Here is a 24,689-nt window from a genome sequence, read left to right on the forward strand (position 1 = left end):
CTCCACTCTCCGTGTTTGGAGGAAGAAGAAGGATGAGTACAACCCCAAGAACACCATCCCAACCGTTAAGCATGGAGGTGGAAACATCATTCTTTGGGGATGCTTTTCTGCAAAGGGGACAGGACGACTGCACCGTATTGAGGGGAGGATGGATGGGGCCATGTATCGCAAGGTCTTGCCCCAACAACCTCCTTCCCTCAGTAAGAGCATTGAAGATAGGTCGTGGCTGGGTCTTCCAGCATGACAACGACCCAAAACACACAGCCAGGGAGTTGCTCCGTAAGAAGAAGGTCCATCTCAAGGTCCTGGAGTGGCCTAGCCAGTCTCCAGACCTGACCCAATAGAACATCTTTGGAGGGAGCTGAAAGTCCGTATTGCCCAGCGACAGCCCCGAAACCTGAAGGATCTGGAGAAGGTCTGTATGGAGGAGTGGGCCAAAATCCCTGCTGCAGTGTGTGCAAACCTGGTCAAGAACTACAGGAAACGTATGATCTCTGTAATTGCAAACAAAGGTTTCTGTACCAAATATTAAGTTCTGCTTTTCTGATGGATCAAATAATTATGTCATGCAATAAAATGCAAATTAATTACTTAAAAATCATACAATGTGATTTTGGGGATTTTTTTTTAGATTCCGTCTCTCACAGTTGAAGTGTACCTATGATACAAATTACAGACCTCTACATGCTTTGTAAGTAGGAAAACCTGCAAAATCGGCAGTGTATCAAATAGTTGTTCTCCCCACTGTATATTCAATGGTTGTAAAGATGGGGAGAGGTCTGTCCGTAATAAAGAGATGCTCTGCTTGCAGACTCTAGTTTTGTCTAATCTTGATTATTGTCCAGTCGTGTGGTCCAGTGCTGCAAGGAAAGACCAAGTTAAGCTGCATCTGGCCCAGAACAGAGCGGCATGTCTTGCTCTTCATTGTAATCAGAGGGCTGATATATAAGAAACATTGTGTTGAAAATCCCAAATTGTTTGCATAGTCAACTTACACACAGCTCTGACACACACACTTACCCCACCAGACATGCCTCCAGGGGTCTTTTCACAGTCCCTAAATTCAGAACAAATTCAAGAAAGCATACAGTATTTTATAGAGCCATTATTGCATGGAACTCCATTCCATATCATATTGCTTAAATAAACAAATACGCTGCCTTGATGACAGCTTTGCACACTCTTGGCATTCTCTCAACCAGCTTCACCTTGAATGCTTTTCCAACAGTCTTGAAGGAGTTCCCACATATGCTGAGCACTTGTTGGCTGCTTTTCCTTCACTCTGCGGTCCAACTCATCCCAAACCATCTCAATTGAGTTGAGGTCATCTGATGCAGCACTCCACCACTCTCCTTCTTGGTCAAAAAACCCTTACACAGCCTGGAGGTGTGTTTTGGGTCGTTGTCAGGTTGAAAAACAAATGATAGTCCCACTAAACCCAAACCAGATGGGATAGCGTATCGCTGCAAAATGCTGTGGTAGCAATGCTGGTTAAGTGTGACTTAAATTCTAAATAAATCAGACAGTGTCACCAGCAAAGCACCGTCACGCCACGTCCTCCATGCTGCACAGTGGGAACCACACATGCAGAGATAATTAGTTCACCTACTCTGCGTCACACAAAGACACGGCGGTTGGAACCAAAAATCTCAAATTTGAACACATCAGACCAGAGGACAGATTTCCACCAGTTTAATGTCCATTGCTTGTGCTTCTTGGCCCAAGCAAGACTCTTCTTCTTATTGGTGTTTCTTTAGTAGTGGTTTCTTTGCAGCAATTCGACCATGACAGCCTGATTCACACAGTCTTCTCTGAACAGTTGATGTTGAGATATGTCTTTTACTTGAACTCTGTGAAGCATTCATTTGGGCTGCAATCTGTGGTGCAGTTAACTCTAATGAACTTCTCCTCTGCAGCAGAGAGCATGTAGTCTGGGTCTTCCTTTCCTGTGGCGGTCCTCATGAGAGCCAGTTTCATCATAGCAATTGATGGTTTTTGCGACTGCACTTGAAGAAACTTTCAAAGTTCTTGAAATGTTCCGAATTGACTGACCATGTCTTAAAGTAACGGACTGTCGTTTCTCTTTGCTTATTTGAGCTGTTCTTGCCATAATATGGACTTGGTCTTTTTCCAAATAGGGATATATTCTGTATACCCCCCTACCTTGTCACAACACAACTAATTGGCTCAAATGCATTAAGGAAAGAAATTCCACAAATGTAACTTTTAACAAGGCACACCTGTTAATTGAAATGCATTCCAGGTGACTACTTCATGAAGCTGGTTGAGAGAATGCCAAGCGTGTGCAAAGTTGTCAAAGGCTAGGGGTGGATACTTTGAAGAATCTCATATCAAATATTTTTGGATTTGTTTAACACTTTTTTGGTTAATACATGATTCCATATGTGTTAATTCATTGTGATGATATCTTCACTAATATTCTACAATGTAGAAAATAGTAAAAAATTGAGAAGAACCCTGGAATGAGTAGGTGTGTCCAGGTTCTTATTCTCAAGGAGACATTCTAACATTTCCCTTATTTATCTGTGCCTCATGCTTTCTATCTCTCCAGGGTCTGATGGTCTCTCTGCTGACTGACTACTCCCCCCAGATCCCCTTGCCAAGATTCTAACTCTAGCACTACCTGCCAAGGGCGTCCTTAGTTTACAGCTTTATGAGCATTTGCAACACTACAAAGCAGAGCTGGGTCAAATACTTGATTGACAACGACCCAAATCCTGAATTCCATATGAATTAAAGCATAAAATGTGACAACACCACAGATAGAACAATGAGACCAGATATTTCACCGGATGTATAAATGTGAAACATCCAAATATGGTAATGAGAGGAAGCTCAGCGGCCGGCAGTTTTGTATTTATTTTTTATTTCACCTTTATTTAACCAGGTAGGCAAGTTGAAAACAAGTTCTCATTTACAACTGCGACCTGGCCAAGATAAAGCAAAGCAGTTCGACACATATAACAACACAGAGTTACACATGGAGTAAACAAACAAAAATACAGTAGAAAAATAAGTCTATATACAATGTGAGCAAATGAGGTGAGATAAGGGAGGTAAAGGCAATAAATAGGCCATGGTGGCAAAGTAATTACAATATAGCAATTAAAACACTGGAATGGTAGATTTGACAGTAGATGAGTGTGCAAAGTAGAAATACTGGGGTGCAAAGGAGCTAAATAAATAAATAAATACAGTAGGGGAAGAGGTAGTTGTTTGGGCTATTTATAGATGGGCTATGTGCAGGTGCAGTGATCTGTGAGCTGCTCTGACAGCTGGTGCTTAAAGCTAGTGAGGGAGATGTGTTTCCAGTTTCAGAGATTTTTGTAGTTCGTTCCAGTCATTGGCAGCAGAGAACTGGAAGAAGAGGCGGCCAAAGGAGGAATTGGCTTTGAGGATGACAAGTGAGATATACCTGCTGGAACGCGTGGATGCAGCTATGGTGACCAGCGAGGAGAGATAAGGCGGGACTTTACCTAGCAGGGTCTTGTAGATGACCTGGAGCCAGTGGGTTTGGTGACAAGTATGAAGCGAGGGCCAGCCAACGAGAGCATACAGGTCGCAGTGGTGGGTAGTATATGGGGCTTTGGTGACAAAATAGATGGCACTGTGATAGACTGCATCCAATTTGTTGAGTAGGGTGTTGGAGGCTATTTTGTAAATGACATCGCCAAAGTCGAGGATTGGTAAGATGGTCAGTTTTACGAGGGTATGTTCGGCAGCATGAGTGAAGGATGCTTTGTTGCGAAATAGGAAGACAATTCTAGATTTAACTTTCGATTGGAGATGTTTTATGTGAGTCTGGAAGGAGAGTTTACAGTCTAACCAGACACCTAGGTATTTGTAGTTGTCCACATATTCTAAGTCAGAACCGTCCAGAGTAGTGATGCTGGACGAGTGGGCAGGTGTGGGCAGCGATCGGTTGAAGAGAATGCATTTAGTATTACTTGTATTTAAGAGCAGTTGGAGGCCATGTAAGGAGAGTTGTATGGCATTGAAGCTCATCTGGAGGGTTGTTAACACAGTGTCCAAAGAAGGGCCAGAAGTATACAGAGTGATGTTGGCTGCATAAAGGTGGATCAGAGACTCACCAGCAGCAAGAGCGACATCATTGATATACAGAGAAGAGAGTAGGCCCAAGAATTGAACCCTGTGGCACCCCCATAGAGACTGCCAGAGGCCTGGACAACAGGTCCTCCGATTTGACACACTGAACTCTGTCGGAGAATTAGTTGGTGAACCAAGCGAGGCAATCATTTGAGAAACCAAGGTTGTTGAGTCTGCCGATGAGAATGTGGTGATTGACAGTCGAAAGTCTTGGCCAGGTCAATGAATACGGCTGAATAGTATTGTTTCTTTTCGATGGCGGTTATAAGATATCGTTTAGAACCTTGAGCGTGGCTGAGGTGCACCCATGACCAGATTGCATAGCGGAGAAGGTACGGTGGGATTCGAAATGGTTGGTGATCTGTTTGTTAACTTGGCTTTCGAAGACCTTAGAAAGGCAGGGATATATATAGGTCTGCAGCAGTTTGGGTCAAGCGTGTGTCCCCCTTTGAAGAGGGGGGTGACCGCAGCTGCTTTCCAATCTTTGGGAATCTCAGACGACACGAAAGAGGTTGAACAGGTTAGTAATAGGGGTTGCAACATTTTCGGCAGATAATTTTAGAAAGAGCGGGTCCAGATTGTCTAGCCCGGCTGATTTGTGGGGGTCCAGATTTTGCAACTCTTTCAGAACATCAGCAGACTGGATTTGGGAGAAGGAGAAATGGGGAAGGCTTGGGCGAGTTGCTGTTGACCAGGGTAGGGGTGGCCAGTTGGAAAGCATGGCCAGCCGGTAGAATTTTTACATTGAAATTCTCAATTATAGTGGACTTATCGGTGGTGACAGTTTCCTATCCTCAGTGCAGTGGGCAGCTGGGAGTCGGTGCTCTTATTCTCCATGGACTTTACAATGTCCCAGAACTTTTTTGAGTTTGTGTCGCAGGAAGCAAATTTCTGCTTGAAAAAGCTAGCCTTGGCTTTTCTAACTGCCTGTGTATATTGGTTTCTAACTTCCCTAAATAGTTGCATTTCACGGGGGCTGTTCGATGCTAATGCAGAACCCCACAGGATGTTTTTGTGTTGGTTAAGGGCAGTCAGGTGTGGAGAGAACCAAGGTCTATATCTGTTCCTGGTTCTAAATTTCTTGAATGGGGCATGCTTATTTGAGATGGTGAGGAAGGCATTTAAAAAAAATAACCAGGCATCCTGATGAGGATGAGGTTGATATCCTTCCAGGATACCCGGGCCAGGTCGATTAGAAAGGCCTGCTCGCTGAAGTGTTTCAGGGAGCATTTGATAGTGATGAGTGGAGGTCGTTTGACCGCTGACCCATTACGGATGCAGGCAATGAGGCAGTGATCGCTGAGATCTTGGTTGAAAACAGCAGCGGTGTATTTAGAGGGCAAGTTGGTTAGGATGATAGCGGCCGGCAGTGGTTGAAGATGGACGGTGATGGATTTTTACCCTTTGGCAAAGTTGTTTTAAATTGTGTTGTTTAGAAGGAGTGCAAAGGCAAATTTAGTTATTGCGCACGTCACACAGTAGGCGGTCTCTAACGTAAATATGCAGATGCATGTCAGAACGGGCCAATAGTATCTCGCTAGCTCGTGCTTGGCTCTGCCCACCTCATTGCTTGTTCTGCCCACAATGACTAATTTGTTCCCATTGGAAACGACAGGCTGTGTTCAATCTTAATTTAGTAATACAAATCTTTGATCAAACTGTTTACTGTATAAACTGTTTACTCTATAATTATACAATGGCACCTCCTGCTGGCAGAAATAGGCAAAAGATAACATTGTACATCCTCTCTGGTATCCCATGCATGGGTTCTCTAATACTGGCTGTCTTCCCTCCTGACCCTGCGGACGGGCGTGTGAGGGGACTTGACGGCAACCTCTGACTGAAACAGGGTAGATAGCTATTACAATTCAGTTGCAGGTATACACTCTAAAAATAAAAGATTCCTGGAGTATCCTTTAGGGGTTCTTCAAATTGAAAATGTGGGGGAACCCCTATAAGTCCTTTGAAGAACCCCTTTTAATGGATCCTCATAACCTTTTGGGGTAAACAATAACACACTTTTAGTTTTCAGTGTTTATTATGGTTTTAGTGTCAAAGCAGAATATAAAAATCAAAATATGAGGTAAACTCCCAGCAGAGCCCCAAGAACAATGGGTTTATCCTCTGGTGTGTTGATGTTAATGTGTTGATGTTCTCCGTATCCATAGCCAGAATGATTTTGCAGTGCATGGTGATTGAACAGGTTTCCTGTTATATTAATCAGAGGTGTAGGGAGGGTGAAGTCTGAATCCCCCCAAAAATACAGATGAAGAAAACATGCACACAACAGTATTCATACATTTGTTTTTGTGGTGAAGGTGAATAAAACAATTTTTTTTTTAAATTGATAATTGTTTTCATACACATACCTTGTCCATAATGTAGAGGCCTATGGGATATTCGTTGAAGATGTAAGGTTTGAGGATGGTAAATGTGATCTGCATAACATACCAATTGACGTACCTTTGCACGCCTCCTTGTCTGTATACCTGCACAGACACAACAGTGAAAAGTTCAGTCATCTGCACCCAAAATAGCTAGCCTGCAACATATTCTTATAGCTGACATACTCTTACCTCTGTTGATTGATATTAATTTAAATGTGTTCTTCACCTGCTGTCCTTTCAAATCCAAACCCACATGTTTCAGTGGGGCAGTTAGGTTCCTGCAAGAACCCACACCAACTAAGCAGGTTTCTCTATGAACCCTACCTCCTATGGTGTACTTGGAATAACTTTTTGGGGGTCATTTTCAGTGCCAAGAACCCTAAAGTTCTTCAAAGAACATTGAGGATTTTAGAAGAACCTTTGTTGAACTTTTAGAGTATACACACACCACCTGTGTAAGGAATCATTAAAGTATTATTTTTTAGATGGTTAGCTGGTGTAGCCTATTGACTTCAAATCATCAGTAGAGAGAAGGTCAGCACTCTTTGAATTGAAAAAGGTGTATTCCATTTTACACATAGCCAAACATTAGAAAGCATACCAACAAAGCCCAAAACAACTACAAAGATTAGCCTACATCTGTGCGAAGTTTTTGTTCAGTTATGAGGCAGAGACATAGGCTACATCATCATTATTCAGAAAAGGATGGACGTGAGTGAAGGGAGGTGGCGTGAGCAGCAAAAGCTACGTAGAATAAAATGTGTGCGTAAAATAATACATGCGCAGAACGGATCCATAGTTTTGAGAAATATATTTCCAGAATTGCGGGGGGCAGGCGAAATAGGGCTATCCTCCCTAATCACAGTGTAGCTTGCTTTGGAAAACCTCCCCGATCTTTGTGGTTGAATCTGTGTTTGAAATTCAGGGTTTCATGGCGTTTATGAACGCAGTTGCGGACAGAACAGTGGAAAAACTATTAATCATGCAACACGATAGAAATCACCTACCTATACATTGACTTTTTAATATCTAAAACGTCTGTCGGATATCACAAGAGTGTGTTTTACTGTGCTTGTGTTCTGCGCTCTGTGAAACATGTTGCAATTAGACCATCGACCACAGGGTGGGATACAACCCCCAGATATGGAGGAGAGACAGTATCTCATTACTTCATCCACAACAATACTGAGTATGAGCACATATACTATACTTCCTTTCGGAAATGTTAACATATGTTTCCCATGCCAATAAAGCCCCTTGAATTGAATAGAATAGGGTATAGTTAATCACCAGTATTTTTGGTAGTAGGCCAGGAGTTCCCAAACGTTTTCACTCAGGCCACTATTCCAGCATTGGCGAACATCCCGCGCCCCGCCCTTCTGCGCGCGCGCCAGGTCTACTTCTATGGGCAGAAGTCTGTTTGTAACTGTTCACACACCTCGTTGGTAGAGATAACATTTAGCATGTTTAACGCTTATTTTCTGCAATTCAATACATTTTGCCATAGGATGGATACTTTTTTTCACCATTTTAAAGCAAATTTCCTGCAATTCTAGACATTTTGCCATGTCTTATGTGTTCATGTGGGCTCCCGAATGGCGCAGCGGTCTAAGGCACTGCTAGAGTGGGTGGCGCACAATTGGTCAAGGGTCGTTCGGGTTAGGGTTTGGCCTTCATTGTAAATAATAATTTGTTCTTAACTTGCCTAGTTTAATAAAGATTAAAAAAAGAAAACATCTGGCCGTGATTAGACACCCGTGTGTCCTTGTAAACTGGTGACCCCCAATGTTTCATTATATTTGAGTGACTCAAGCGTTACAACAAAATCAATGGGCTAAAAAACTAGCTAAATAACGTTTGCTGACATGGGCTAGTTGATCTGGACATTTCTGAGAAGTTATAAATAGCTCTCTAATGTATGCAATGACTGACATGACAAGAGGAAAACTGCTTATCCCCTCGCACAGTAATAGTAAGTAGGATAAAAGTTTTCCTTAGCAGGAAGTGCTACACGTATTTATGCATAAGCCATGCACATACAGAAATCACAGTCAAAATAGCCCAACTGGTATATGTGGATGTTTTGACCTACCTTAGCTGAATATAGGCTACTTACAATCCATTGTTTAAAAAATGTTCATACTGAATAGTAGACTATCTGAGCTTATTTTGTGAATCGTAGACTACAGTATGTAACCCAATCTTATGTTTCATTGTTGAAATAAAAAGTTATTTAGGCAGATGTTTTTGTGCAATCTAATTGCAAAGAGCCATGCATGACGTTTTGCAGGTATAATAGCCTAGGATACAGGCAGAGATTGGCCGTATTTCTATTACATGTATCAGATAATAAGGTGTGAATTTAGTGCCGAGTCATGCGTACAAAACTCCATTCCTGAATTTGCAAGTCGCTTCAAGTTTTATTCTCGGTGCATTGGACAAGAAACTCGAGCCTCATCACTGTCTCTGTGTGCTCAATGTTGCAAGCAAGCAGGGTGACGGTGCCTTACTGAAAAGGCACTCAAAGAAGCATTACCACAATAATTACATTTGGAAACAGGCGACTGCGTTTACCGGTACCTTGCTAAAATAGTATTTTATATTAGTTTGATAATGTCGGTGGGCATTCAGTCGGGATTTTCAAGTGAAGAGGTTCTGAACGTTCGCTTCCCACTCCACCGGGCGTGCAGGGATGGAGATATCGGTGCGTTGTGCTCGCTTCTTCAGTGCACCTCAAACCCGGCGGATTTAGCCGTGGAGGACTCTTTCTATGGCTGGACACCCATACATTGGGCTGCTCATTTTGGAAAGGTAATGGGATTTTTTTTATTACCAAGAAATGAAAAGGCCGAGGCACAGAGTTTCTAACCATCTTTGGCCGAGGTTTCCAGCTGCCATTTTAAGACGGACTGACTGAATTATAAATATCTAGGTAACGCTAGCTAGCCCTTGATCATTACTCTTTAGTTCCATTAGATTACACAAGTCATTGGACGAAGGCGTCTTCAGGGGGAGTTTTGTTAAGGTCCCTCCCTGACACGGTTCGGTCTGAACATTAACATGTGTCTCTTGCGGTACGGGGTTGGAAGCATAAGGACCGTATCATTCATATCAGCCAGAAATAACAATTTGATACACACCTTGATAACGTGTTCCCACACGGGCATATCTCCACGTTACAGCGCTTGTTTACGGAAAACAGATGGAAGCCAAGAGGTGACCGACCACCTGTACTAATTAGCTATCTAGCATGCTCCGAACACCTGTGTGTAAGTTTAACTCGGTAAGTGTGGTTTCTTTGATATGTGCACCGGTTACAGTGTGGCGGGCTCGATTGGTTGCGTTGGAAAACCAATAACCTGTAACGCGTCAAAAGGCGGTTTGTAAGCACACAGGACTCCTTCCCATGTGTAAGTGTATACGTAAACATTGTAAACAAGTCAACCGAAGGACGGGGTGAGCCCCAGTCCAGCCTACCTGATTGTTTAACTAAGAGGAACATTATAAATCCATGTTTTTTATTTATTTAACTAAGTCAGTTAAAGCACAAATTCTTATTTAAAATACCGCCCAAACCCGGACAACTCTAGGCCAATTGTGCGCCGCCCTATGGGACTCCAAATCACTGCCGGTTGTGATACAGCCTGGATTCGAACCAGGGTGTCTGTAGTGACGCCTCTGGCACTGGGACGCAGTGCCTTATTGCTGCACAAATCAGCCTCATCACTGACTGGATGCTGATCGATTTGAGAGAAGTGAAAGTACAATAGCTACACTGTATAAATTGTCAATCTATTTTCAGCACACACTGAGAACAACACATTCTGCCCTCTCTATTTCCCTGTCCCTGCCTGGTTAGTGACAGTATGCTAGCTGTTGACTCTCCTCTGTGCTACTGAGTTAGTATTCACACTGTTACTGTATCCTGTTACTGTTGGGCTATTTGTAAAACCCTGCTCTGAGGCATGTTCTGCCTGACTCGATGACTGAACACAAGGCAGTTTGTGGTTGTGAGAAGCATAGTTTTCTTACTTGTGTTGATCATAAAAAACTAACTTGCACAAACACAATATACAAACAAAATGGAGCATGGCCAACTTCCAGGTTACATCCTTGTCTAATAAATGTCCTGCTACAGCACTGTTACTATTGCTGCAAAAAAGAGATGTTTGATCAAGCCACTCCCACGGAGGGTCAGACTGTATTTGCATAGGGGTAAGGAAATCCCCCCCAATTGCTCCATGAATTACCTGCACCACCTATTGCGATGTGAGTAAATCAGGTGTTAAATGAGGTGAAAAGAAGACTGGATTGGCACTTTAAATCACACCTCACTCTTGCAGAAATCAGCATTTGACATGTCAAATAGTTTGAATAAAAAAAATAAAACCATTAAAAATACCCTTTTATAGGTTGGTTTAACACCAAGTGAGGTGGTAGGTCCCATGAGGCTGTTGGTAGAGCATGGTGCTTGCAACACTAGGGTTGTGGGTTCGATTCCCACGAGGGACCAGTACAAAAATGTTTGTACTCAGTACTGTAAGTCACTCTGGATAAGATGCATTACACAAATGTAAATATAGTATAGTTATTTGGATTGATGCATTATTATATTGCCCTGGTGGTGGTTAACTGGGTCTGATTTAGGCTTTGGCGGTATACCATATACCGGAGTATTTGGAAATAACTACAAATTGTTTTTCAATACCGTTAACAATTTTTTACATTTTGATATACATTTGAATGTTGAAGCTACTTTTTAAGTAAATACCTGCAGCCAACTTGTGCAATATGTTCGGAGATAAAGAAGATTGCCTTCTTCATTTCACCGGTCACATAATTTTTCATTATGAAGCTTACCGGTAGTACCCGTTCACGTGGTGTTTGTTTACAAGCACACAACAATGAGAGACCGGAGCCTTGTGACTCATTGTGCAGCACGAGCCAGGTGATCTAGTTACAGAATGGAATTCACAACTAAATGTTTGCCAGCTAAGATTTCTTATAACTATTAAGTTAACTGTCTAAAATGTTCTAAATTCTCTGCAGTTGTGCATTTGGTGTGCTAAATTAGTAGCTAGTTAGCTATTTAGCTAAGTGGTTAGCGTCTTTGAAAATCAAGCTTCGCTTGCCAGTAACAGCAGAAAATCGCCTCGTGGATCAAGAGCCTTGCATGCACTTGTTAGCATTGCTAACCTTCGTATTAAAAAGGCTCAGTGGTGTTTGAAAATAGCGTCCCTTGTGTTCAGTGGTGGTATTACCAAATATCCATGTATGGCTGAAGGTCGGTATGACAATCTGGATACCACCCCAGCCTAGTGTGATGTGTACCGGTTGTAAAATAACCACAGGGAGGTATTTGATTGCAGGAAATACTGATACTGTAGGCCTTTTCTTTTGTATTTCTTCACTATACTGTTTTGCTTGATGCCTGTGGATTTCCTCATAGCAGGACAGACACAGCAGGGGGCTTTGACACACTGCATTGGAAATGTACATACACTTATGTTGGAGTCATTAAAACTAGTTTTTCAACCACTCCACAAATTTCCTGTTAACAAACTATAGTTTTGGCAAGTCGGTTAGGACATCTACTTTGTGCATGACACAAGTCATTTTTCCAACAATTGTTTACCAACCGATTTATTTCACTTCTAATTCACTGTATCACAATTCCAGTGGGTCAGAAGTTTACATACACTAAGTTGACTGTGCCTTTAAACAGCCTGGAAAATTCTAGAAAATGATGTCATGGCTTTAGAAACTTCTGATAGGCTCATTGACATCATTTGACTCAATTGGAGGTGTACCTGTGGATGTATTTCAAGGCCTACCTTCAAACTCAGTGCCTCTTTGCTTGACATCATGGGAAAATCAAAAAATCAGCCAAGACATCCATTTTTTATTTTTTTTAGACCTTTACAAGTCTGGTTCATCCTTGGGAGCAATTTCTGAACTCATGAAGGTACCACGTTCATCTGTACAAACAATAGTACGCAAGTATAAACACCATGGGACCACGCAGCCGCCATATCACTCAGGAAGGAGACGCGTGCTGTCTCCTATAGAATAATGTACTTTGGTGAGAGAAGTGCAAATCAATCTCAGAACAACAGCAAAGGACCTTGTGAAGATGCTGGAGGAAACAGGTACAAATGTATCTACATCCACAGTAAAACGAGTCCTATATTGACAACCTGAAAGGCTGCTCAGCAAGAAAGAAGCCACTGCTCCAAAACCGCCATTAAAAAAGCCAGACTATGGTTTGCAACTGCACATGGGGATGTAGATCGTGCTTTTTGGAGAAATGTCCTCTGGTATGATGAAACAAAATTAGAACTGTTTGGCCATAATGACCATCGTTATGTTTGGAGGAAAAAGGGGGAGGCTTGCAAGCCAAAGAACACCATCCAAAGTGTGAAGCACGGGTTGGCAGCATCATGTTATGGGGTGCTTTGCTGCAGGAGGGACGGATGCACTTCACAAAATAGATGGCATCATGAGGAGGGAAAATTATCTGAATATATTGAAGCACTATCTCAAGACATCCGTCAGGAAGTTAAAGCTTGGTCACAAATGGGTTTTCCAAATGGACAATGACCCCAAGCATACTTCCAAAGTTGTGGCAAAATGGCTTAAGGACAACAGTCAGGGTATTGGAGTGGCCATCACAAAGCCCTGACCTCAATCCTATAGAATATTTGTGGGCAGAATTGGAAAAAGCTTGTGCGAGCAAGGAGGCCTACAAACCTGACTCAGTTACACCAGCTCTGTCAGGAGGAACAGGCCAAAATTCACCCAACGTATTGTGGGAAGCTTGTGGAAGGCTACCTGAACCATTTGACCCAAGTTAAACAATTTAAAGGCAATGCTACCAAATACTAATTGAGTGTATGTAAACTTCTGACCCACTGGGAATGTGATGAAAGAAATAAAAGCTGAATTAAATAATTATCTCTACTATTATTCTGACATTTCACATTCTTAAAATAAAGTGGTGATCCTAACTGACCTAAGACCGGGAATTTGTACTAGGATTAAATGTCAGGAATTGTGAAAAACTGAGTTTAAATGTATTTGGCTAAGGTGTATGTAAACTTCCGACTTCAACTGTGTGTGTGTGTGTGTGTGTGTGTGTGTACAACTATATATTTCTGTCTCTTCTCAGTTGGAGTGTGTGATGCGTCTGGTGCAGGTGGGCTGTGGGGTCAACGCGGTGACCACAAGGTTTGCTCAGACACCCACTCACATCGCTGCGTTTGGGGGCCACCCAGAATGCCTGCTGTGGCTGCTGCAAGCTGGCGCCGACATCAACAGACAGGTACAGTGCACATGGATGCATACACTTACCAAAACACACACACACAGTAGGAAAAGGGGAACAGACTTAGTAAAAATGACAGCAGCCAGTGTTTGTGAGAGGGGCTGAGCTCAGACTGATCCAATCAAAGGGATCATCCTGTCTTTGGGCCACCTGACCCTTGACCCATTTGAATTGGTACCAGTTACACATTTAGATTGAACGTACATTACAAGTCAAAAGTTTGGACACACCTACTCATTCAAGGGTTTTTCTTTATTTTTTACTATTTTCTACATTGTAGAATAATAGTGAAGACATCAAAACTATGAAATAACACATGGAATCATGTAGTAAGCATAAAAATGTTAAACACATCCAAATATATTTGACATTCTTCAAAGTAGCCACACTTTGCCTTGATGACAGCTTTGCACACTCTTGGCATTCTCTCAACCAGCTTCACCTGGAATGCTTTCCCAACAGTCTTAAATGAGTACCCACATATGTTTTTCCTTCACTCTGTGGGTCCCAACCCCAATGCTCATCCCAAACCATCTCAATTGGGTTGAGGTTGGGTGATTGTGGATGCCAGGTCATCTGATGCAGCACTCCATCACTCTCCTTCTTGGTCAAATAGCCCTTACACAGCCTAGAGGTATGTTGCGTCATTGTCCTGTTGGGGAAAAAATGATAGTCCACTAAGTGCAAACCAGATGGGATGGCTTATCGCTGCAGAATGCTGTGATAGCCATGCTGGTTAAGTGTGCCTTGAATTCTAAATAAATCACAGACAGTGTCACCAGCAAAGCATCTCCTCCATGCTTCACGGTGGGAACCACACATGCAGAGATCATCCGTTCACCTACTCTGCATCTCACAAAGACACGGCGGTTGGAATCCAAAAATCTAAAATTTGGACACATCAGACTAAAGGACAGATTTCCACCGGTCGAATGTCCATTGCTCGGGTTTCTTTGGCCCAAGCAAGTCTCTTCTTATTATTGGTGTCCTTCAGTAGTGGTTTCTTTGCAGCAATTCAACCAGGAAGGCCTGACTCACATCTCAAGAGGAGACTGTCTGTTACTTGAACTCTGAGGCATTTGTTTGGGCTGCAATTTCTGAACTAAGGAACTTATCCTCTGCAGCAGAGGTAACTGGGTATTTTCTGTGGCGGTCCTTATGAGAGCCAGTTCCATCATAGCACTTGATTGTTTTTTGCGACTGCACTTGAAGACATTTTCGAAATTCTAGAAATGTTCCGGATTGACTGACCTTCATGTCTTAAAGTAATGATGGACTGTCGTTTCTCTTTGCTTATGTCAGCTGTTCTTGCCATAATATGGACTTGGTCTTTAATCAAATCTTCTGTATACCACCCATGTCACAACAAACTGTTTGGCTCAAACGCATTAAGAAGGAAAGAAATTCCACATGTCATGTTTAACAAGGTTACACCTGTTAGTTGAAGTGTATTGCAGGTGACTACCCCATGAAGCTGGGTGAGAGAATGCCAAGGGTGTGCCAAGCTGTCATCAAGACAAAGGGTTTGCCTCTATCTCAAATATACATTTTATTTTGGTTGCTACGTGATTCCGTATGTATTATTTCATAGTTTTGATGTCTTCACTATTATTCTACAATGTAGAAATAAGTAAAAGTAAAGAAAAATCCTTGAAGGAGTTGGTGTCAATTTTTGACTGGTACTGTATATTTTAAGAGGAAAGATATCCATTCTGTTTTGTGGCCATGGTTATTACATCTATAAAACCTCCTCAACCCAGTGTTTGTTACGAGCCCCAGCTAGCCTGCTTTTATCTCCGCGCTGTTCTATTAATGACTGACAGAAAACCACTAGTCGGTGTGTGTGAGTGCACATGTACGCTTATCTACATATGAATAGACTATTGTTTTTATTTAGACTTGATGTCATTGGTGTTTGTTCTTCTGACATGTTATTTGGTTTACGCTCCTGTCTTGTGTGCACACATTTTCACTGACCATCTGACGCTTCACTGCACCACTCAGAGACATCTGAATAGTAGGTCATGATGGCATAACTCCTACCTCTACTCTTGGCTTGCTGCAGAATGTTACTGTTGTTTCTAATAGAGCTTTAATACAGCTTACATTAAAACATTCAACACCCATTTCAAAAATAGCCATACAGTTTCCCCTTCATTAAACCCATCACCCTCTTTTAACCCCTCCCTTGTATGGGAATGAATAGAGACACCCAGGGATGAGGTGCAGGGTGGGTCACCACTACAGCATGTCAAATGGCCTACATTCTCTGGATGTGAAGAACAGCGGTTATGTATGGAGGAGGGATATGTTGGAAAAACACTCAATCTCTCTCTCTCTCTACCACTCTTTCAGCTCCTCCCTCACTTTCTCTCTCATGGAGGAGGGATCTATTTATAAAAACAATGCTCGCTCTTGCCACAGCCTTCTACATCTCTCTCCCTCTCTCTCTACTGCCTTCTCTCTTTCTCTCATGCGTGATACTCTACATCCGTGTGGCCCGCCGTGCAGCTGGGGTGAAGAGTTCACTCTGCCTCTGGAGAACTTTACCCTGGTGTCTGGCAGACCTCACCAGACACTGCTCTAAGGGAAATGAGAGGGGGGAGGCTAACCTGCTGCATATTATTGCAGCACAAGAAACCAATGTGAGCAACTGCTTCAGTTTGTGTAAATACAGTGTGTAATGTATTTCTTTCCTTCTCTTTCTCTATAACCTCTTTCTCAGGACTATGTGGGTGAGACACCCATCCATAAGGCTGCCCGTGCAGGCAGTTTGGACTGTGTCAACGCTCTCCTGATTCAGGGGGCGAAAGCTGAGTAAGTCGTGCTACTGCACCCCCTGTGTGCTCTGTCTTCCCCTCACTGTAACACCCAAAATCTCCTATACCTACACATTTACAGGAGGACTCCATCAAAACCCAAACAAGCTGTGCTTTTTTTTTTAGGACAGTTGACACTGTGCTCCATGTTCAAACTGTGAAAATTGGTGTGGATTTTTCGGGAATGGTTCTTAGGTTCTCTGGATAGATAATGAAGTAGAATAACTGCACAGGGACTACCAGTGGAATAACATGTTCTTACCCTGTAACAAGTTATTAATGTGCAGATATGCTGTGTTTAGAACTTATTTTTTTTGTTTCAAAACTAGATTAATAAAGGTAAGAAATATAGCTGCCTGTACTTAGACTTTGTTACAAGGTAATTACAGGAGTTATACCCTTAGTTAGTAGTTACCCTGAAATTACGCCTATGAAAAGTAATGTGTTGCTGAGATTTCCTCCTCCGTGTGAGTCCTGTTACTGTAGCAACCAGACAAGGAAAGCAGAACAACATGTCTTTGGAAGGATGCATGTTTCCAGATAAATGGAGAACAATAATACAATTCCTGATAAATTCATGCTGAATCCCAACATGTTGCTCCGCAATCCGCTGCTGTTCCTCAATTTGGGCCATCTGACGTCAAAACACTCCCTACTCCAAGGGATTCTAACTCTATTCCTGGAGAGGTACGGGAAGGTGCAGGCTTTTGTTCCAGACCTGTACACACCTGACTCAATTAATCATGGTCTTCTGTTTGGACGATGATTACCTGAACTGAATGTGTGTGTTCAGGGCTGGAACAAAAGCCTACATACGCAGTAGCTCTTCCGGGCCAGGGATGAATACCTTAGTCTATAAACTGGTGTGTGAGAATCTCTCCCTCCTGCACTAGTCAGTCTGATCATGGAGCGGTGTCTTTTCAGAGAAAAATATTTGTGATACCTCTATTGTTTTTGGTGGAGATTTCCTGCAAATGTGACCCAGGTTGATAAGCTTTACCATCTGCAAATTATTTTGATATGTTTAAACTGTAGATTATTATTTGTAGAATTAATATAGCATTACTGTCTCTTTGTTCACGTTTGCTTTGGTAAGTGTTTTTCTTATAGCTGTAGCGCCTGACCAAATGCACATTTCCTCATTACGAACCTGAAGAGGAGAAACGGACAATTCCTGGTAGATTTGAACAAAATGGAGGTAAAATGTGTTTTTAAAATCTTTTTTACTTGCTTGGAGATGACACTGAAAACACATCAAATGATGTCCCAAAACCCCTTATTGAGTTTCTGTCCTCGTTGAACCAAACCATGTGAAAGGATTGGATCGGTTAAACTTTTAGGCAATGTGGCAGAAACGCCACATAACAAACTGGTTTCACCTGTCCAGTCCCTTTCTGACCATTTGTCATAAATAAAAAAACATCTAGTTGAGAATTTGTTTATCATATCAGGATGTAGCCAGCCTGGTCTCCCATCACTATAAAGGGCTGGTGCAGTGCATGCAGGTAAATGGTGAGCGAGAAATATGGAGAGGGACACACTGACAAAGTATGAACACTGTAGTGTTAATTACCCCCATTTGTTCTTGTCAGCAGATTGGTTGAAACATTAAATGCACAATCCAAGAGAAATGTGCAACCTTTCTTAATAGAAATAGAGAATATGTTGTGCAGCAGCTCCTATGATCCGAACAAAGTTGCCGTTTGAAAAAGGCTTGTTTGGTGATAACAGACCACACACAGATAAACTACTCCAGCCATTCAGCGCAGGTGCCCAAAGTTCCAGAAAGCTGATAAGTCGTTTACCTGACGTGAACTACACACCTCACCCAAGTCCTGTGTTTTTAGTTTAGCCATATGTTAGGTTAGCATAACTCCAGAAAGAACCATTAAATAATTATCGTTAACACCCTCCGTTCTTAATCTCTCACCCCCTCAGTATGTTTTCCAGAGAGACTAATAAATGGACAAATACAGAAACATACAACCTGCCAGTCCTGTTTTGTGTTTTGATTGAGTGCATTTGATATACCTAAGAGGAATTGGACTATGACTCAATACTTGCATAATCCCACAACTAGCAGGGCTTGAAAGGTCTGTGTTTGACATGATTAAAATAGATACAGATGAAGTTCTGCTTGCCATAATGTGGATGTGCTTCTAAAAACGCTTTCCGTGCCAGCTACTTTATCTCCTTGCAAGTAAATGGGTTCATATTGTGATCTGAAACAAAAGTGCCCAATCAAAAGTTTTAGAGGCTATGTCTGCAGTTTCCCACAAATGACAGATGTAAAATGAACAGTCTCAAAGAGGAGAGAGATTATTTTAGAAGGCATGGTATAACACTGATGGATTTTTAATATAGGCCTACATTTGCTCTTCTGTGGGTTAGACGCTGCCTAATCTCAGTTAACCCAGAACTAATGTCTTGCGTAATTGGTCAGATGCTCAATGAAGTTCTGGGTGCATTCGGAAAGTATTCAGACCCCTTCACTTTTTCCACATTTTTTTACGTTACATTCTTTTTCTAAATAATACCCCATAATGACAAAGCAAAAAAAAACATTTTTTAGAAATTTGCTAATTTATTACAAATAAAAAAACAATACCTTATTTACCTAAGTTTTCAGACCTTTTGCTATGAGACTCAATTGAGCTCAGGTGCATCCGGTTTCCATTGGTCGTCCTTGATGTTTCTACAACTTGATTGGAGTCCACCTCTGGTAAATTCAATTGATTGAACAGGATTTGGAAAGGCACACACCTGTCTATATAAGGTCCCACAGTTAACAGGGCATGTCAGTGCAAAAGCCTCCATCATTCTTAAATGGAAGATGTTTGCGACCACCAAGACTCTTCCTAGAGCTGGCCGCCCAGCAAAACTGAGCAATTGGGGGAGAAGGGCCTTGGTCAGGGAGGTGACCAAGAACCCGATGGTCACTCTGCCAGAGCTCCAGATTTCCTCTGTGGAGATGGGAGAACCTTCCAGAAGGACAACCATCTCTGCAGGACTTCACCAATCAGGCCTTTATGGTAGAGTGGCTAGACGGAAGCCACTCCTCAGTAAAAGGAACAGCCCGCTTGGAGTTTGTTCAAAAGGCACCTGAAGGACTCTGACCATGAGAAACACAATAGAACTCTTTGCCCTGAATGCCAAGCGTCACGTCTGGAGGAAATCTGGCACCATCCTGACAGTGAAGCTTGGTGGTGGTAGCATCATTCTGTGGGGATGTTTTTCAGCGTCAGGGACTGGGAGACTGGTCAGGATCGAGGGAAAGATGAACGGAGCAAAGTACAGAGCGATCTTTGATTAAAACCTGCTCCAAAGCACTCAGGAACTCAGACTGGGGCGAAGGTTCACTTTCCAACAGGACAATGACCCTAAGCACACAGCCAAGATAATGCAGGAGTGGCTTCAGAACAAGTCTCTGAATGTGCTTGAGTGGCCCAGCCAGAGCCCGGACTTGAACCCGATCAAACATCTCTGGATAGACCTGAAAATAGCTGTGCAGCGATGCTCCCCATCCAACCTCACGGAGCTTGAGAGGATCTGCAAAGGAGAGTGGAATAACCTCCCCAAAGACGGGTGTGCCAAGCTTGTAGCGTCATACCCAAGAAGACTCAAGGCTGTAATCACTGCCAAAGGTGTTTGAACAAAGTACTGAGTAAAGAGTCTAAATATTTTCGTTTTTTTTCCCTAAAGTTGTTTTTGCTTTGTCATTATGAGAAATTGTGTGTAGATTGATAAGGGGGAAAAAATTATTTAATCAATTTCAGAATAAGGCTTAAATGTAACAATGTGGAAGTAGTCAAGGGGTCTGAATGCACTGTACGTACTGAATGTTAGAGCATACATTTAGTCAAGGCCACCACCATGCCCTGCAAATAGTGCTTTACCAACAGTTTTAGGGTGCTCCTCATTGTATGACCAAGTGCCATCGTGTTTAGGTCGACAGAAATACTAGAACCATTAACTTCTACAAGAGCAGTATTGAAACTTTGACAAATACACATCTGTTAGCATAGGCAAGACACATTGTTGACAGCAGACCGCAGAGACTGCCTCAATTTAACAGGGATTAAATTATTTCACAGCATATTTTAAATTAGTTACTAAATGATAATCATTGTCTGTTTAAATTGATTATACCTTTTATCTGTCTCAAGGACAAATTGCTCACAAACACGCATAGTCCGATTCACTCAAGGGAATGTTTTTGCTCCCCAAAATTCTTAGCAAGTGTTGGAAAGATTCACCCTGAAGGACAGTTCAACATTTAAGGCAGAAATAGGTGTTTTAGTTACAGTACCCTCTTCGTGTCATCTGTGGGACAACCTGTAGCCTATACCTTTTTCATCTGTCCGTTAAAACCCCAACGCACACACCTTAAACCAGAAACACCAGTGAGTTTATATGCCATGTTTATATTTTAACTTCTACCACTACCTGGGTTTACTATATAACTTTTACAAAAACCTTTCTGATCAGGAAGAAACTACTTTTATTGCCAGGGAGAAACAAAAACCAGCATGACACTGTAGCACTTGAGAATTTGAGTTCTACATCCCTGAGCTAGTGAAATGTAATCTTCAGGTGACTATAGGGTACTCTACTCCTTATTTCAGCTGACACCGTGAGTTATGCCATACTTCATTGAGGTGAATTGTATTTTAATTTCTGGCAGGCGCTATGACAATTTTTAGGATTCTCAATTCTCATCATGTAGAGTTGCGACCTAACCAAACGTAGTATAAATTATAGTCATACAAACCCAAATTCCAACAAGCATTGTAGAACAGATTTAGACTATATTGTTATGGTAATATTGTTAACCCAGGTAAAAAAATGGAAAACGCTTTGTATTGGGTTGGGTTGGTGGTCTATGGCATTTATAATCACTGGTGACAATTTCAGTGGGGAGAAAAAAATCACTTCTAGATTATTTTCATTCTATTCATTATGATGAAATGTGCATATGGTCGCTAGCCTCTGAACAATTTTGAAAGCTGTTTGTTTTTCCCTAAAGGTCCTAGAAATGCTATTGTGCAGCTGTTTGAGTTACTGTTTGTCACAATGTTGTTTCCTTTGACAGCTGTAGCTCATGTTTGATTCTGATGGTCCACTATTCTAGAGTATGGAAGAAAAAGGCAAACTAGACAGGAGGCTCATGGCAACAGATTTTCATTTTTCTTTACTATACATTCTCAAATTCAAAAACATTGCCCTCTAAACAGTGACGTATTAAGAAATTATAGGTGAAATTAAAATGATTTAAAGCCTTTAAAAGTATTATTGTTAGTTGTCTTCATTTTTTTGTTCCCTGCAATCTTCTATTGCCCTATGGTGCTTCAAAAGGCCAAAGGTTTTGACCAATAGCAAACAAGTTGTAAAATATAGGCTAATCTATATGAAACCAGCTTTTATTTTTTGCTTTCGAAAAACTATTTTGAATAGAGCCATTTTCTCCTGTGCTTAGTGGTTGCTTCCCTATCTGCTCTCAGTACCCAGAGGGAGCTGATAAAACTGCAATGGAAACACATTTGACTGGGGTTTTCTATGCTGCTAAAGGCAGCTGTAGTTTGAGTAAATCTAGCCTAATAGTAATTGAAGCATCAGCCAGTTGTATGCAAAGAAGGCTTAACAAAATGTGCATATTGGTTTTATGAAATATAACATTACTAAATCTCTTATTTTTATTTTTTTATGTTCAGATGTTTACTTACTGGTATATAAATGACAGTGCTACATAAATGCATTCAGCTTTTAAATAGCTTCTACAAACATAAGGTTGTTACTGGGCCTGTAGTTGACCAGCCAGCTCTAGCTACTGTAAACATAGCTCTTAGTTGCACACAGACATTCCAATACAGACTGGTGCCATTTGTGCCAGGTTTCCGCAGCTGCTTCCTTTGAATTCTGGAAGTTATGTCTGTGCCAGGCAGATTAATATTTGTATGAATCATATGCCGCAATATTGCAATTTCCCACTGTTACCAACTATAAGTTTACCTTTTAAAATAATTTTCTGTAGAATAGGGAGAATATTGAACTATTAAATGCACCCAACCATTTTAAACCTGTTATCCTACTCTCAAAATACTTTGTCTAAGCTGCTGTCTGGTGTGACTGTCAGACAAACGCGCGCGCACACACATTCTTTGATGCTCTAGTAATGGATGCCTCCCGTACCAACCACCACCATTAGCGAGGCACTCTCACTGTGTTACATGGCACAGTTCCACAAGGATGATTCCATTCTGAGAATGTTCCCTTGTCTATACATGAACAGCCCATCCTCTTTCCCTTCACTGTGACATTCACAATCGTTGAGCCACAGCATCTCCAGAATGCTACCAGATCCCATAGACTTCCAGTCATTGTGCTAACACTATTTATTTCAAAATTACTAAAATACTCTAAAACTTGCTTTTGTTCTTAATCAAACTGATTTGATCTGATATTCCTTGGTCAAACTCATCCCCCTGTGTCTGCTGCTGCACACATCATTCACAGTTCTAGTATCATATCTCTCACTGTCATAAACAGAGCTCTTTCTCACTTCTGAAGAGGACATTTCAACCTTTACCAATCACAGAAGTCGCCATCATGACTGTGGCGCTGGGTTTTTTCTGCTTCGTCACTTTGCCCCAGTACTCTTTCCCTCCCGCTTTATGTCACTACTGGTCGTCGCTGTGACCTAAACTTAGAATGACCTTCTCCTTGGACATCTGAGCTCCTGTCTGCTGCCCATTGCTCCCTCCCAGACTGACCTTTACCATTTAACTGACCAGTACCGCTGCATTAATGTGCTACATGATTTTCTTCAGAGGCTAAGCAAATTAGGCTTCTCAAACCTCCACAACATGAAGAGCAGCTAGAATGACTTCACCTGAAAAAAGAGCAAAGTATGTTGACCATAACCTTGATATAAATCAAATAAAATATAATTTCATTGGTCACATACAGTGGGGCAAAAAAGTATTTAGTCAGCCACCAATTGCGCAAGTTCTCCTACTTAAAAAGATGGGAGAGGCCTGTAATTTTCATCATAGGTACACTTCAACTATGACAGACAAAATGAGAAAAGAAATCCAGAAAATCACATTTGTAGGATTTTCTTATGAATTTATTTGCAAATTATGGTGGAAAATAAGTATTTGGTCAATAACAAAAGTTCTCAATACTTTGTTATATACCCTTTGTTGGCAATGACAGAGGTCAAATGTTTTCTGTAAGTCTTCACAAGGTTTTCACACACTGTTGCTGGTATTTTGGCCCATTCCTCCATGCAGATCTCCTCTAGAGCAGTGATGTTTTGGGGCTGTTGCTGGGCAACACGGACTTTCAACTCCCTCCAAAGATTTTCTATGGGGTTGAGATCTGGAGACTGACTAGGCCACTCCAGGACCTTGAAATGCTTCTTACGAAGCCACTCCTTCGTTGCCCGGGTGGTGTGTTTGGGATCATTGTCATGCTGAAAGACCCAGCCACGTTTCATCTTCAATGCCCTTGCTGATGGAAGGAGGTTTTCACTCAATCTCACGATACATGGCCCCATTCATTCTTTCCTTTACACGGATCAGTTGTCCTGGTCCCTTTGCAGAAAAACAGCCCCAAAGCATGATGTTTCCACCCCCATGCTTCACGGTAGGTATGGTGTTCTTTGGATGCAACTCAGCATTCTTTGTCCTCCAAACACGACGAGTTGAGTTTTTACCAAAAAGTTATATTTTGGTTTCATCTGACCTTATGACATTCTCCCAATTTTCTTCTGGATCATCCAAATGCTCTCTAGCAAACTTCAGATGGGCCTGGACATGTACTGGCTAAAGCAGGGGGACACGTCTGTCACTGCAGGATTTGAGTCCCTGGCGGTGTAGTGTGTTACTGATGGTAGACTTTGTTACTTTGGTCCCAGCTCTCTGCAGGTCATTCACTAGGTCCCCCCGTGTGGTTCTGGGATTTTTGCTCACCGTTCTTGTGATCATTTTGACCCCACGGGGTGAGATCTTGCGTGGAGCCCCATATCGA

General features: G+C 41.9%; 1 protein-coding gene and 1 long non-coding RNA gene across 3 annotated transcripts in view; one reads left to right on the forward strand and one right to left on the reverse strand.

Annotated features, from left to right (window-relative positions):
• Positions 1-6,147: 6,147 nt before the first annotated feature.
• LOC110502032 lies at positions 6,148-9,783 on the reverse strand. The gene is made up of 3 exons (XR_002470286.2): positions 9,656-9,783; positions 6,498-6,617; positions 6,148-6,336 (listed from the first exon to the last, which is right to left on the reverse strand). It is a non-coding gene; the product is annotated as an uncharacterized LOC110502032 (long non-coding RNA).
• LOC110502017 (ankyrin repeat domain-containing protein 10) overlaps positions 8,953-24,689 on the forward strand; it is a 33,346-nt gene continuing 17,609 nt past the window's right edge. Inside the window, exons 1-3 of one of the 2 annotated variants that reach the window (XM_021579919.2) lie at positions 8,953-9,326; positions 13,684-13,836; positions 16,565-16,656. In XM_021579919.2, the coding sequence (XP_021435594.2) occupies positions 9,129-9,326; positions 13,684-13,836; positions 16,565-16,656 (443 nt within the window). In that variant the 5' untranslated portion in view covers positions 8,953-9,128. Of the gene's footprint in view, positions 9,327-9,668; positions 9,799-13,683; positions 13,837-16,564; positions 16,657-24,689 lie in introns of those variants that run through there. The other variant, XM_021579920.2, reaches the window with a different exon arrangement.

Source organism: Oncorhynchus mykiss, chromosome 22 (assembly GCF_013265735.2).
Source record: "Oncorhynchus mykiss isolate Arlee chromosome 22, USDA_OmykA_1.1, whole genome shotgun sequence".
In the NCBI taxonomy this organism is placed as follows: domain Eukaryota; kingdom Metazoa; phylum Chordata; class Actinopteri; order Salmoniformes; family Salmonidae; genus Oncorhynchus; species Oncorhynchus mykiss.